Below are 15,991 nucleotides of genomic sequence, written 5' to 3'. Positions count from 1 at the left end.
GTTAATCCAGTTGTTGGTCATAGTCTGTTAATGTCTCACAGCAATTTTAAAAGTCTTATTAAGAGTCCAAAATTGATCTCTTTTGATTTGTACCTTTTGGAGTTGAATTTTTGTAGTATATCCTAAGTAATTACTAGACTCTCCTCTTTGTATTTTTTCAGGAGCAATTTGTAATCCCCAACAAGGCAAAATTTCATTTACTTCAAAATTTTCTCTAAAGTATTTTCATTTGAACCAGCTAGTAAGATATCATCCATATAATGGTAAATTATAGATTGAGGAAACTGATTACAAATTATTTATAATAGCCATTGAACAAAATATTGGCACAAAGTGGAGCTATTTAACATCCTTGGTGGGGGAACGTTACACTGATATTTTTTAATGGGCTGAGAATTATTATAAGTAAGCACAAAGAAGGCAAATCTTTCTCTATCCTGTTCTTGCAAAGGTATTTTAAATCAGTCTTTTAAATCAATTACTATAATAGACCATCCTTTAGGTAACAGAGAAGGCAGGGGAATTCCAGGCTGTAAAGAGCCCATTGGATGAATTACTTTCTTTATGGCTCTCATATCTCTTAACATTCTCCATTTTTCAGATTTCTTTTTAATAGCAAATACAGGAGAATTCCAAGGAATGGTCAATTCCTCAATATGTTGAGCATTTAGCTGCTCCTATACCAACTGTTCTCAGGCCTGTATTTTTTTTTTTTTTTTGATGGCAAAGGCCATTGTTCCACCCAGATGTCAGTTAACCATTTTAAAGGTAGGGTTGTTGGTTCCTTTGAAAGATCAGCAGCTGTGAGCCCTGTTTATGTACAACCTGAATGTTTGGTGACTGTTCTTTATAGTATCTTTTTAATATTTTTCCTAGAAACATATCTGAGTTTATGGTTGGTTTCTGAGATTGGAGGAATGTTAATCTGGGTATTCCGTTGTTGTAATAAATCACATCCCCATAAATTCATTGCTATGTTAGCCACATATTGCTTTAATTTTCCTCTCTGTCCTTTCTGACCCTGTACGTGTGATCCATCTTGTGCTTTGTTTTACCTTAGATAAAGTTCCAATCCCTAAAACCTGAACATTTACCTCCAGAAGAGGCCAATTTGGATAACTAGATTCTGGTGTAATTATTGTTACATTTGCCCCTATTACAAGACCTTCAATTATAATGTCATTTATTCATGTTTCAAACTTTGGTCTTTGATCATTTATAAATAGTTTGACAAAATATTTGCTTTATAGTTTCTCCTGAAATTTTTGTTTTATCTTCTAAAGCTGTCCTATCATTCAGATCAGTATTTTTTTTTTTTTTTTTTTTTTTTTTTTTTTTTTTTTACAATAGGCATTAGTTTCTTTAATTGCTCTGGGGAGGAGTTTCCTGCATGGTGACAGGGATTGATTGAACCAAGTTTGACATGGGAACTTGTGAGAGGCCCCCCAAGGTATTTCCCAATGGCAAAGGGTCACCTTGTCTGTCCCTTGTTGATCTACATTCTTTGGTCCCATGTTGGCCTTTGCCATACCTTCTGCATACTTCAGAAGACATGGGCCTTCTGTTTGGATTATTCCTAGAAAAATCATTGTTTCTAGGAATGCTCTACCTACAATCCCTTTTTAGGTGACCTTGTTTACCACAATTAAAACATCTGACATTTTGATTTTTCTTCAAGCCTTTGCAAATCACCTCTTCTATCCAAATATCATCATGGTTATGAGATTCAGTATTGACTGTATCTCAGATCCATTCCTGTATGGGTGCTGATCTTGTCTTTAAAGCCCTAATTGCCCTTTTGCATTGTGAATTAGCAATTTCAAAAGCCAAAAAATTCAATTATTATTTGCCTAGCTTCTGGATTTGTTATTCTATTTATAGTTGAAGTCAATCTTTGTAAAAAAAAAAAATGAATATATCTTTGAGGCCCTGACTAACTTTAGTAAATGACTTAGTTCTCTTTCTTATTTCTTCAGTTCTGCCCCAAGCATACAAATCTGCTGCATGGCATAGAGCCAGGGTGTGGTCAGCATATACAGACATCTTTGTACATCAGCATAATTGCCCTCTCCAAGAAGTTGGTCTTGGGAAATTTTCATACCTCTAGTCCTACTTTGTTGTTCAATGGTCTTAGCTTCATTTTTCTACCAGGTCCTCCACTGTAATTGAGGAACAGATTCCAATACTGTTGTAACCAAGTCTTTCCAGTGTTATTGGACAATTCTATTACTAGTTGACCATGAATTTAACATCTGCCTCACAAAAGGTGAATACATACAATATGAGACTATCACTTCTTTAAATCTCCTAAATCTAACATTTGCATGGGAATCCAGTCAGCTCTTTGTAGTTGGAAGCCTTCTCTGGTCCCCACCAAGCTCCCACAGAGTCCTGTGGCCTGCTTATAAAATAGTCACTCAGAAACTTATATTAATTAAAACTGCTCAGCCATTAGCTCAGTAGTGCCACTGACTAGCTCTTACACTTAAACTCAGCCCATTTCTGTTAATCTATATGTTGACATGTGTTCCATGGCTTTACCTGTGTGTCTTTACATGCTGCTCCCTGGACGGCAGGCTCACATCTCCTGACTCAGCCTTCCTCTTCCCAGAATTCTCTTTGTCTGCTTATCCTGCCTGGCTACTGTCCAACAAGTGTTTTATTAAACCAGTGTACAAAAACATTATCCCACAGCATTTTTTCTTTTCTGTTTAATTAAAAAGGAAAGTTTTAACTTTAACATAGTAAAATTATACAAAACAAAACAGTTATCAAGCAAGAATTAACAGTTACAGTATCTACTCTATTTATATTTGGCAAATTCAAAGAAAATATTCTATTTATTTTATATTTGTGAGTCTAAAGTTTCATATCTACCTTATCTCTTATCATAACCAAGGAAAACCAAAATTATAACTTCTAGTCTTCACTACATCAAAGACCTCAGAAGGATACAATATTACTTTAGTAAACAGGAAGAGCATTGTAAGCAACTTCCAAAAGTCCAGAATGACAGAGACAGCTGGCTGCCTGGACAGCCATCCAAAGTTCTTCTGTAATCTTGGGGCATCCATTCTTCAGCTTACAGGCCTAGAGTCTCTCAGATGCTTCTCTCTGTGTCCTGTAGAAAGTCTGGCAGTCTCCTCTGTGAAGCAGGAACTTGAAGGGCCATCTGACCTTGCAAAGTTCAGTGGTCACCTTTCTATGGGTCCTGCATGTCCAGTCAATACAACATTTTGTCAAGCAGTCCAGGCAAGAACAGTTTCTTGCCCAAATGGCTATTTTTGTCAAGAAGAAGATAAACTCCACATGGAGTATCTTCAATGCCCATCTTTCTCTTTGAAGTAAATCAGTGCTACCAGCAGCAGATGTGTCTCATTGTCCAGAAATTCTAAGTTTTTAAAACATTTTAAATGCCATATTCTGTAGGTCTTTGAAGTGTTTAAAGACTACCTACCTAATTGAATTATATTTATGTATACCTAGAAAACTTACGATGACTATAAGTTTGACTATCATAGAAGACTAATTATTAATCTGTATTTCTTAATCATCCTTTACAATTTAAATGAGTTACATAAACATAATACCTTAAATGAAGAGTAGAAATATATATATATATTTGTTTATATATATATATATATATATATATATATATACAAAATCAACTCTAAAGTTGTATCAATAAACTAAAATCCATAGCAATATAAAACATTTTTAAACAAGTTGCTCTTTAAAAGTATGTTCATTAATCTACCCTTTTATCCTATCATATCTATACTATCCCCTTTTCTTCTTTAGAAAGAGATGGCATTTATAACCAACCTGCTTTAAATAAAAATAAACATTCATAAACAATATTTCGGGAATTTGGACATAGCTTCTTATACTACTTCCTGCTGGATGAGGGCACTGGCAATCTAATGGGGATCCTGAGAAAATTAAGAATTATGGTCAAGTCCTGACTGGTGTGGTCTGTAATGCTGCACTGTCTGAGCCAGTTGCCTTGAAGCTGATTTTGGATGTTGGATCATCTGGGCCTCTCAGGGGATCTTGGCTGATCAAACCATATGAGCCTGGAAGCAATCCATAGGTTCTCATCTTCTGTGGAAACAAAAGCAGAACCTCCTTTCTAAAGCAATATAACCTTAGATCCAAGTTTTGAAGTCAAGATACCTTTAAAATATACATATTGGTTTAACTGAGTAGCCTTTTCAGTCAAATGTTTTTCTGCAGTTAAAAATCCCAAAGACAACATAATCCAGACTCCCTGTGTGATTTCCATCTTTATGTGGCTTATTTTTTATATTACTTTTACTTTCTCTTTAAAGATTTTATTTTTTAAAACTTTCTATTTTTTATATAACTGTCTATATTTCTTCTCCTCTCTCTTGCAAGCCTATGTACATTTTTACACACAATGTAAACTGTTTAGGGTGTATCCCACCTGAATCTGTCTTATAGCAAATCTATTGCCTTAAACTGCAGTGGCTAGTACTGAAGCAGCAGCCTTGGCTGTTGACTCTGCCCACCTCAGCGTTTCAATATGGTGGCAGTAATTTACTGCCAGCTCTGGGAGCCATGCTGTCCACTGACTCTGGGAGGCAGTGGGTCTTTCTTTCTTTCTTTTTTTTTTTTTTTGGTCTGTACTAGCAAAGGCTAAATCCACCACAGTGTAATGTGTGGCTTGGAGACGCCTCTGTGTACTGTGGTAGGAATCAGCCATGCTGCAAGTCAAGCCCACATGCTGTTGTGAACCCACCATACTGTAGCTCATGGCTTGCCTGACAGACACAACTAGGAAGCTGTTTTTAGCTCCATTTTAGAATCTTATTTTTTAAAGCTTTCTCGGGCTTTAGGTGGAAACTCTTGTGGTGATAATTTATCTGTGTCCCCAATAAAATTTATCTGAGGATCAGAGGATAAAGGTCAGCCACTATTAGTAAAAACTGAAGTCGTGCAATGTTAGCACATGCCCTTAATCTGTCTGGATCTCTGTGTGTTCAAGGCTATGCTAGGAAACAGAGCCAAGTGTGGTGACACACACCTTTAATCCAAGTACCAACCATAGAGACCTGAAGGTCTGTACAGACAGGCAGTGGCAAGGAGGTGAGGTAGCTAGGCTAATATAGCCAATGAGAAGGCTGAACAGCAAGGTAATAAAGGCCTAGGTAGACAGGAAGTAGCTCACTTTGGAAGCTGCGGTGTGGTAAGTTAAGGTTAGCTGGTGCTGTTCTGATTCCTCTGATCTCCGTCAGATTTTCACCCCTATTTCTGGCTCTGTTTTTTTTTTTTTAATTTTTTTTTATTTAATAAAACAACTTAGAAATTTGTTTAGAAACTCTTGCCCCATGTTTTAGCACCATTTGTTGTTGCTAGAGTTTTCCTGGCCCTTGTTCAGGACAAATCCCTATCACCCGCTAGTCCCACAGCGGCTCAGACTCAACCTAGTAAACACACAGAGACTTATATTGCTTACAAACTGTATGGCTGTGGCAGGCTTCTTGCTATCTAGTTCCTATATCTTAAATTAACCCATTTCTATTAATCTCTAAGTTGCCACATGGCTTGTGGCTTACCGGTATCTTTACATGTTGCTTGTCATGGCGGCAGCTGGCAGTGTCTCCTGACTCAGCCTTCCTGTTCCCAGAATTCTCTTCTCTGCTTATCCTGCCTATACTTCCTGCCTGCCTACTGGCCAATCAGTGTTTTATTAAACCAGTGTACAAAAGCATTATCCCACAGCAGCTCTTGCATAGCCTTGGGATACCTGTCATTTGGCAGTTGTTCCCATAATGTGACTGGATAAATTAAGGTTGGTTGTTTGATAACTTTGGACTGTTCCTCTCTAGTTTTATAATGTAATGGTAAGGTTGGTTCTCCTTTAAATTCCTCTGTCTGGGTCTGAATATCTCTTTTATCTGTTTTAGTGAGCTTTTCTAAGACTTTTAACTTATCAGTCAAAATTTCATTCTTTTCTTTAGTAACCTTTTTGAGGCCATCTTGTGCTGTGGATATCTCTATATATAAATAAAACACTGATGGCCAGTTACCAGGCAGGAAGTATAGGCGGGACAAGGAGAGAGGAGAATTGGGGGAACAGGAAGAAGGAGAGAGACACTGCAGCCACTGCCAGGACAAGCAACATGTAAAGACGCTGGTAAGCCACCAGCCACGTGGCAAGGTATAGATTTATAGAAATGGGTTAATTTAAGATATAAGAACAGTTAGCAAGAAGCCTGCCACGGCCATACAGTTTATAAGTAATATAAGCGTCTGAGTGATTATTTTATACGTGGATTGTGGGACTGCAGGGCTTGGTGGAACCTGGAAAGAAGCTCTCCAGCAACAAATGGTGCCCAACGGCTCGAGTTTCCACCTTAAACCTGAGAATATTTAATAACCAATTCTAAACAGAGCCAAAACCAGGTTCCTGCTTCATGTCTCATATGAGCAGCTAGACACCACAAAATGCAGATTTGAACTACTGGCGGGTTCCTGGCGTTTACATTTGACCAGCAGTATGGTGGTAATGAGGTGTCTGCCAGCGGCACATTACGCTGTGTGGTAGATTTAGTCTTTACTAGTATTAAAAAAAAAAAAAAAAGGTTTCTGGGCTACATGCTGCTTTGATAAAAGCTTAGACCCAATATTTCTGAGACTTGATGACTCACAGAACTGGCCTGGTCTACAAAGTGAGTTTGTAGTCTACAGCCAGGTTTGTTAGATGGTGAAACCTTATCTCAAAAAAGGGGAGGGAGAATTGAAAACTGGTTAACTGTATAGATGATCTGGTTTTTATCAGCTTTCTGGTGAATACTAACACTCTTAGAAATGCATCCTGGCCATGTGCTAGTTTCCATGTGCTTTAGAAGGCTAGGAGTTTGTTTTGGACAGTAGTAACTAGGTTTTAGAATAGGACAAACTTATTGGAATATGATATAAATAGTTTTCTCTAAGTTTGTTTAAGCTGGGTATAGTGGTACATATCTATAATTCCAACACTCGGGAAACTGAGGCAGGAGGATCACAAAGTTAAGGCCAGTTACATAGCTGGGCTACATAGTGACATCTTGCCTCAAAGGAAAGAAAGATAGGGGGAAGGAGGTTGGAGGAGGGAAGAGAAAGAAAAAGGGAAAGAAATATTACTTCAAATATAAACCATGACGAATTATCAATGGCCTTGTCCCATGATTTACACATACATATCTTCCCTTGTATAGACAGATAAATAGAAAACCTGCATTTTAGAAGTTAGAAATTTAAGTACATTAGAGTCAAGGAGTGTAATTATGCTGACTCTAGCTCCTCACATTTGTGTTATTATTCCATTTTCTTGATAGTTCTGTTACATTCTCTGCTTTCATTTCCTTTCATTTATGCTATTTTCCCCCTGCAATTATTTGTGTAACCAGGTCTGCATCTCTCACTATCTCAGGAAGGGTAATATTTTGAAGGTCAGGCTGAGGGCTTGTTATATTGTCCCCCACAGGGCTTGTGCCTCTGGTGGGGACTTCAAATTGCTTTAAACTAAATGCAGTGCAGTGATAGTTAGCTCTGAGAAGAGTAGCATGGGACTGTTTGAAAGATGCTAACATGACATATAGCTCCAAGGAATAGCCCCTTGACCATGAAGAAAGGTTAAGCAGAATTTTACTCCTTAAAAGGAAATCTGTTTTGGTAATTAAAGTTGTTAAAAATCATTAAGGGAAGCTGACCAGTGGGAAGAGACAAGTGGAGGAGACAAGAAAGACAATGAAGGTTTTGAAATGTCCAGAGTATATCATACAATGTGAAACCATGTAAGCAAACACATTTTATTTAATTAGTGAACACTATTTTGAAATCATTAAAGGCTGATATGTAGCTCACTTCCTGCATTCAGATCCTAAGTATATTTACAGTATATAAATATGATACAAACAATAGATTCAGACATTTAAATTCGTCATATGGTTTCTTTGGCTGTCAGTGTTTCCTTGTAGATTTAAGGTATATTTCTTTTGCAAATACTCAGTTTTCTCTGACTCTCTTTCCATCCAATAAGGAACAGGTTGCTGCTGATTGAGCCTGACTGAGCAGCACATTGCACTTGAGTATTTCATGGCTGAAGGAGCCTATGTCTGTCCCAGTTTCCAGAGCAGTTGTGTCATAATAGTTCCTTATTTCTTTATTAAGTGAAGTGAAAGCAGGATGGGAGCAGAGAACTTGACAGACCACAGAAGCCTGTTCTTCAACAGAGGCCCTAACCTGGCATGTTCTGCTCCAGTCACAGCTGATAAACTGCACATTTGCCTGTTTAGATGGCTTCCCACTACACAGTACACATCAAACTAAGGGCCAGGCCTCTTGGAAAGATTCTAGAAGATGTCAAGTGGGCTGGGAACTTTATCGATTTCTATATGGCTTGATGCTTCAGAAAGTTAATGGACTGGAGATCCACTTGACATACTCCTAAGGATTTAAAATAAAGGGTCCAATAATCAATATCCTCTTGCATTCTCTGAATTATTGACAGGGAAGTGACATGTATGTGCACATAAGGGGCTTTATAATAATCTGTATTATAGATTAAATGTATGCACCCTCTTGGGCATGAAAGCAAGGCATAAACCTTACTGGTACTACATGTGTCTCCTGAATTCATGAGATGAGTCACTGCACATCCCTGTTGAAGACACAGACAAGATAGAGCAGTCAGGACCATCACTGTAGTGAATGTTCCCCATGGAAGTAATACTGCTAGAGTGCAAGAGGTTTTCTTCTCCAGCAACAAATTGTAAAAGCCTGAGAAATCACAACCACTGAGTTCTGCTTACAGTACTTCAAGGTGATCTGCACTGTGGAATTTTTTCCTATGGAGCCATAGGAGAAGTGAGGAAGGTGTAGTGAGCAAAAATTGGCAAATGGTTACCTTGCTCTTCAGGTAGAGGTATGGAGGCCTATACCGCAGCCCCATGTTCACTTTCTCCTTCTGTTTCTATAGAATTTTTAGAAATTGATATATATTCATATTATGTGGTGTATACAGTGTTTTTCTTAATATATTTAGTATTTCACAACTGTTACTGTTATCTAGTTCCAGAATATTTCTATAACTTCCCTACTCCACCCCTGCTTAAAGACAACTTCTCATTCCTGACTCACATTGCATCCCCTACTTTTTTCTCTGTTTCCTGGCATATTAAAGCTCTTAACAAGTCACATCTAAGGCCTCATGGTTTCAAAGTGGCTGTGAGTTGCTTTAGTCTTATATTCTGAGTCAGTCCCTGTGGGAGAGCTTTCCTAAGATGTGACTAGTGTCTTCACTTATGTCTTACTGTCCACCATTATGATAAAAAGGCTTGGAAATGTAGGTCATTTTCTACTATTAGGTGAAAATTAGAGTTCTGTTAAGAAGAAAGGGAGATGGATTTTTGTATATGCAGCTAGCAGCATCTGTCACAAGCACTCATATAATAAATAAATTAACACACAACTAACATTTAAGGACTTTACAGAACAACCATGTGGTTTTAACCTCGAAACATTAGATATGCAATCAAGACAACCTAAATTTCTATTAAGTACTTAACATGTCATTCATACAGGAGTCATCTGGTTTTTGGTTTTTGGTTTTTCCCAAATATCACTCCCTCAACAGTGACATGGCTTAGACAGTTGCTTAAGCAGTATGAAACTGGCCTGAAACTATGTCTGTCTCTTAAATAGATCCTGTAGTTATTTTAAGATTTTTTTTTGTGTGTGTGTATGTGTGTGTGTGTGTGTGACCTTACCATTTATAGTTACAAATACTTTTAAATTTAAGACCTTAGGATTTTAAATCAAACTAAGATATGTGCTTGGATTTGCAACAAATCAATGTCAAAGAGCCAGTGGAAATCAGTAGCCAGCATATCTTGTTCAGTTTCCCACCCCAAGTACTCTATGTTCTATAAAAGACTCCCAACTTAAAGATTTTGTGTGTGTGTGTATGTGTGTGTGTGTGTGTGTGTGTGTGTGTGTGTGCATTCTTAGTGTTCTGTACCTGCCTAATGTCAACTTTGGCATTATTTAGTAACTTTCAGCTACCTTTTATATTGTATACATGCAATTATGTTTGTATACAGATATGTACATTCATACATGTAAGTATAGGCATGGATACATATATTATATATTCAGTCACTATATTATTACTTATGTAGAGTTCTTCTAGAATCAGTATAGAATTCTTGAGATTCATTCCAGAACTTTGAATGCAATACATGTAGCATCCTTATATTGAAAGTAAACTTAAATTCTAATTGATATGTGTATATGTATACTTATAATGTTAATAATGAATTATTACAGAGTATTCTTCAACTAGCTTTTCTTTTTTCATTTATGCAACACCTGTGTGTACAGCTCTGGTCTAGCAGAAGATATTGCCCTTGTGGAACTTGTAGTTTACTAGGAAGATGGGAAATAAAAAGTGAATTGCTAAGTTATAGAAATGGCATGTGGTAGTCAGTGTGGCATGCTTATACAGGAACTGTGGAATATTTGATATTCAGTGATATTTGAGATATCAAATATGCAGTGATATTTGAGATAAGTTAGTGAGTACTTGTCTCAGGGTGACATATGTGCAGAGATAGGAAAAACAAAAGCCAGATATGAGAAGACAAGGGATCATTTACACAGAAGGAATATGTGCAAAGGAAATGGGGATCCACTGCACTTGGAATATTTAAGGAGGCAAGTTTGATAACAATAGAGTAAATAGAATCAGTTACTTTTCTGTAACAGTGATAAAATACTGTGACCAAAGGCAGCTTATAAAAGGAAGAGTTTATTTGGGCTTATAGTTCCAGAGGGACAGTCCATCATGGTGGGGAAGCCTAGCAGCAGGTAGCTGGGGCAGAAGCTGAGAGATCACATCTTCAACCATGTGCAGTAAACAGAATAAGTGAACTGGAAGTGGAGTGAGGGTATAAATCCTCAAATCCCACCCCCAGTGACATACATCCTCCTGTAAGGCTCTACTCCTAAGGGTTCCATAACCTCCCCAAAGAGTACCACCAATCAGGAACCAAGTCTCAATATGAGTCTATTGGGGGGGGGGTGCATTTTTTTTTCTCCAAGTCAACCAGAGAGGAATGGCAGACTGAGAGGTAAAGTGTTGGGAAGGTCATAGAGAATGTGGTGATCAGAATTCATTTTATTTTCAGTATCATGAGGAGTCATTAAAAATTTTAAAGCTTAGGAAGGAAGTGATTTTATTTTACTTCAGGAAAGAAAACCATCTTTCCTGGTTTGTGACGAATAAGTGGAAGGCAGAAGTGGACACAGGGAGGTGGGGAGGTGCTTTCGGTAGGTAAGTTGAGAGACTAGAAGCTTTGGGTTTGAAACACGATTTCTTCTAGAAACAGCTGAAGCACAGCTCAGCTGTCTTTTAGTAAGTCTGCAGTACAGTTTAGAGTGGGATATAATTTTCCAAGGCCATGCATGGCTTTACATTTTTAACTATGTGATAATCTTAGCTTTGGGCCTCAGCATATTTTCCATCCATCATGTAACATTGCTCTTACCATGCTAACTGTTGCTCATAAATCAAGTCTGAACTTTCAAAAACTCATTTAAAAGTTATTAGTTTATTTTAAAAACTAACTTACAAAATAATAGTTTTCTTATGACATTTTCATACATGTTTCATTTTGAAAACCTGTTTTTCAATGAGTGTGTCCAAAAGTCACCAATATTGGTTTGTCTGTCCAGTAAATTCTCATTGGTATCCAGGTTTATGGATATTATTGCTAAAATTGTTTTTCTTTTTTCTCATTTGCTTATTTATTTTTGTGTGTTAGGGGTGTGATGCTCAGAGGGTAACTTGTGGGCGTTGGTCCTCTCCTTCCGCCATGTGGGTTCTAAGGGTCACACTCGGGTTGTCAGGCTTGGCAGCAAGTGCTCTTACCCACTGAGCCATTTTGCTTGCCCTGCTTTTCCTTCTTAAACAGGGTTTCATTCCTACCTATCCTAGAACTCACTGTATAGACCAAGATGACCTTCCTAGAACTTGAAGCAATTCTCCTGCCTCTACCTCCCAATTACTAAGATTACAGGTTTACATTACTTTGCCTAGTCTAGCTGTAAATATTTATTTATATTGACCTTTTTGAAACAGAATCTCATGTAGCCCAGGCTGGCCTCAAAATTGTTGAGGATGCCTTGCAGGTCTGAGATTCTAGCAGCAGCACACTCTGTTTATTGGTCTGTTTCTCTCTGTGTAGTGTTCTGCTTTACTTACTAGATTGTAAGCTACTAGATGCAGAGACAACTGTGTCTTGTATACTCAACTCATCCTTTGTACTTTGAATTAGACTAATCTTTTGTTGCATGAATAATTTATACTTGTTAGATATATTTGAGTTGTCTAATTGTTAGATTTTATCTGAAACAATCCATTAATAGATTATATATGTCATTTTCTTATTCCTATAGTTGGCTATGTCTTTGTTGTTTGATACTACTTTTGAGTTCTTTACTGAGAAGAGACTGCAAGTTCAAAGCCAGTGTGGGCTATACAGTGAATATGAGACCAGCCTGGGCTACATGGTGAGAACTTCTCTCAAAAAACAAAACAAAACAAAACAAAAAACCAACAACCAAATAAACTCCTCAAACTCCTTTGCTTTAAGTTATGAGCATATATCTGTCTGTCTGTCTGTCTATCATCTATCGCCTATCTATCCACCCATCCATCCATGTATCTATGTGTGTTTATGTGGTGTATATATATAGGTATGTTCACCTGAGCATGTGCATGTGAAGGAAGAGGTTGATGTCAGGTGTTTTCCTCTATTACGTTTTTTATCTTATGTTTTGAAAGTGTTTATTTATTTATATGTATGAGTACATTGCACATGTGTGTTTATGCACACACAGAGGCCCAAAGAGAGTATATGTGTGAGTTTATTGCACATGTGTTTTTGTGCACACGTGGAGGCCCAAAGAAGGTATTTGTTTCCTTTTCTGTCACCATCTGTCCTTTGAGGCAGAATTTTTCCTAAACCCAGGGCTTGCGAGCTCTAGTGATCCACCTGTCTTGCTCCTCTTGGAGCTGGGGTTACAGGTGTGCATGGGATGCTAGGCTTTACATGGGTGCTGAGGATCTGAACTCAGGTCCTCTTGCTTCTGTAGCAAACATTTTACCAACTGAAACTCCTCAGTCCCTGTTTGAGTTATAAGCCTTCATTTCTCCTTGGGGTTCATGAATAATGAAACAATGTTGCTCTTTGCTGCTACTGGGTTGATGTGGACTTCCCTTTCTGGGGCAGGAAGTGGTAAGGATGGAGTGAGCAACCTAAGCTGCCAGGCTGCCTGGACAACTCTAATACCAGGCCATGTTAGGTTGCAGGTTAGGATTTTCGTTGCCATCCAAGCTTTCTTGTGTACTACTGACTTGTAAACTAGCAAGGCAGACTTGATAAGTGACCATATGACTTCTCATCCACACCAACTGAACCACACCAGTGGGAAGCCATCACTAGGGCTTGAACCCAGGGCCTTGTTCATGCTAGAAAAGTGTTATAATGTTCCCCTTGACCTCCCTTCCAGCCACTGATTTTACTGCCTAACAGCAGATTCCCTAGACTCTAGGCACAGTTTCTGTAAGTCTGAGATAAAGTCTTAGGGTTTGAATTTTAAGAAAACTCCCAGTGACTGGTGCTTTGTAGACTCTCATCCAAGTAAGAAAGAGATTGTGTCATCCTTTTTATTCTCCCTTTTGTGATTCTGAGGCTTGAACCTGGGGCCCTGTGCATGCTAAGCCAGTGCTCTGTCCCTGAGCTACACTCCAGTCCCCCAATTTCTTTTTACTTCAGTTGCCCATGGCCTTTCCTTTCACAGTGCTTGTACATAGAGTTGTTGAGGTTGAGAAGCCCAGAGGAAGTATGTCCAGCCTGGAACTGTCAGGCTGTGTGCTTGGTCAGTACTTACTGTGTTCTGAGCCCCCTGCTGTGTGGTAGAAGCCACATGTGTGGCTTTCTGCTGTTTCCTTTTCTAACCACAGGCTGGTATCTTTACCTCCATGGATAACAGATTGCTTTCTGGCTCTCCTTCTCATTCGTTCTTCCCACTCACCATTCCTCCACACTCAAATCTATTTAAAAAATATTTCCATAGTTTTATAAAATTACACTGTCTTCATTCCCTTACTGGTCTTTTTGTTCCTATTTATTTGATTCTATGGTATACTGCCATCAGGAAACACTGCAAAGTTATAAAGTACCCTAACTGTGGAATGTTCATATGCTCCTACCCAGGAACAGCTGCTGTGTGCAAGCAGTATCTTTTGACTTCCTTGGAGGTTGGTTTGGTCTGTTTTCTGTGACTTCTCAATGAATATTTTCCTGATTGTTTTCCATCAATGTATAATTTACAACTGATAACACTTCTGCTGTTCTATACTCATTTTTTTTTTTGGCATGTGTGGGGTCATGGAATCACCAGCACAGTTTAGAGAGTGCCCATCACCCCAGAAAGTTCCCTTGAGCCTCCCGCGAGCACTCACATCCCTCCCAGACCTTGGCAGCAGACAATCTATTTTCAGTCTCTGTGGCCTTTCCTTTCTAGAATGTCATTATATATAATGTGTGTTTTGCTTAGAATACTGCATTTTATGCATATATGTAGTTCCTATGGGTGTGTGTATGTTCTTTTTTACTGTTGAGTAGTATTCCATTGTGTGGACCTATCATGGTGGTGGTGTTGGTCGTGGAAATGGTGTTGGTGTTGGTGGTGCGCTGTGTGTGTGTGTGTATGTGTGTGTGTGTGTGTGTGTGTGTGTGTGTGTGTGTGTGTGTGTGTGTGTATTTATATACAAGTGTACCTATGTGTACTGAAGACCAAACCAAGGGCCTCATGCATGCTACACAAGTGCATTACCATTGAGCCATCCCCAAACCCTGGCATTCTTGACTTTTGTCTGGGATGAAGCTCCTACAGCTCGAAGTTGGATAACTGAAGTATGTGACTGCTTGGTAGTGATTAATATAGGAAAGCTTGGTATGCCACAGTCTAGAGAGAGAAACATAACCAACATGAACAATACTACCCAACATATATGATCCAAAGTATGCACATAATGTCAGCTACACAAGAAAGTCTCCAGGGATCATTTCATTGGCATTGATTTCCATTAATGATGAGGCCCTGGAAGCCCAGCAGTGGTCAAGCACATATCATTTCCTGATATTGGCTTTGCTTCATTGGTTCTGGCTATATCTAGAAACAATATAAACTATTTAAACTGGAATTTCATTCTTGCATTATAAAATAAATTCTAAAAATTGGGGATAGGTACATTTTATATCAACTACTCTCAACTGTTCATTCATTCAGTTTTTGTGGAATTGGGGACTGTCTAGGGCTTCATACATGGTAGGCAAATGTACCATTGAGCTGCATGCATAGATGGCCTCCTCCCTGTTCTTATTATTTTAAGGTAAAGTTGCCCAGGTTGGTCTTGAATTTTCTATGTAGCCTAGACTGGACTTAAACTTGTCATTTCTCTACCTCAGCCTCTCAAGTAGCCAGGATTATGGGACTGTACTACCAGATCAACTGTGTGTTTAATAAACATTTTAAAATATGATTAAAGTGTAATTCAGCATTTTATTATATACTTTTATTTCAAATATTATATATTTTGTCCTGCCAAAGTCTTCATTTTAAAAGAAAATAATTTTTAAGAAGACCACTTGAGTACATTCAGATTTGAGAGTTTCATTCATTTTGTTACTCACTCTTTAATAGATGCAAGTTTTGGCAGAAAATGCATAGTTTGCAAAAGTCAGACAAGCTGACATTTCTTTTTGTTCTTCTTTCATTCAGGTGTTTGCTTCAGAATGGTAAGTGAAACCTGTCTCTTATTTTTATGCCTTTTTTTCTTACTATTGATTTTAATCATAGAGGCATTTTCGACCCATTTTCTAACCTACTGATTATATCCTATTCTTGACAACTG

At 38.1% G+C, this 15,991-nt stretch overlaps 1 protein-coding gene across 1 annotated transcript in view; it reads left to right on the top strand.

Moving 5' to 3' along the window:
- The window catches only part of Acyp2 (acylphosphatase 2), a 177,031-nt gene that overhangs the window by 10,609 nt on the left and 150,431 nt on the right, over positions 1–15,991 (top strand). The window contains exon 2 of the mRNA XM_076546162.1: positions 15,859–15,875. Within this exon, the coding sequence (XP_076402277.1) occupies positions 15,859–15,875 (17 nt within the window). The remainder of the gene's footprint in view (positions 1–15,858; positions 15,876–15,991) is intronic.

This window comes from Peromyscus maniculatus, chromosome 10 (assembly GCF_049852395.1).
Source record: "Peromyscus maniculatus bairdii isolate BWxNUB_F1_BW_parent chromosome 10, HU_Pman_BW_mat_3.1, whole genome shotgun sequence".
Taxonomy (NCBI): domain Eukaryota; kingdom Metazoa; phylum Chordata; class Mammalia; order Rodentia; family Cricetidae; genus Peromyscus; species Peromyscus maniculatus.
This window is presented reverse-complemented; position numbering and strand designations above follow the sequence as displayed.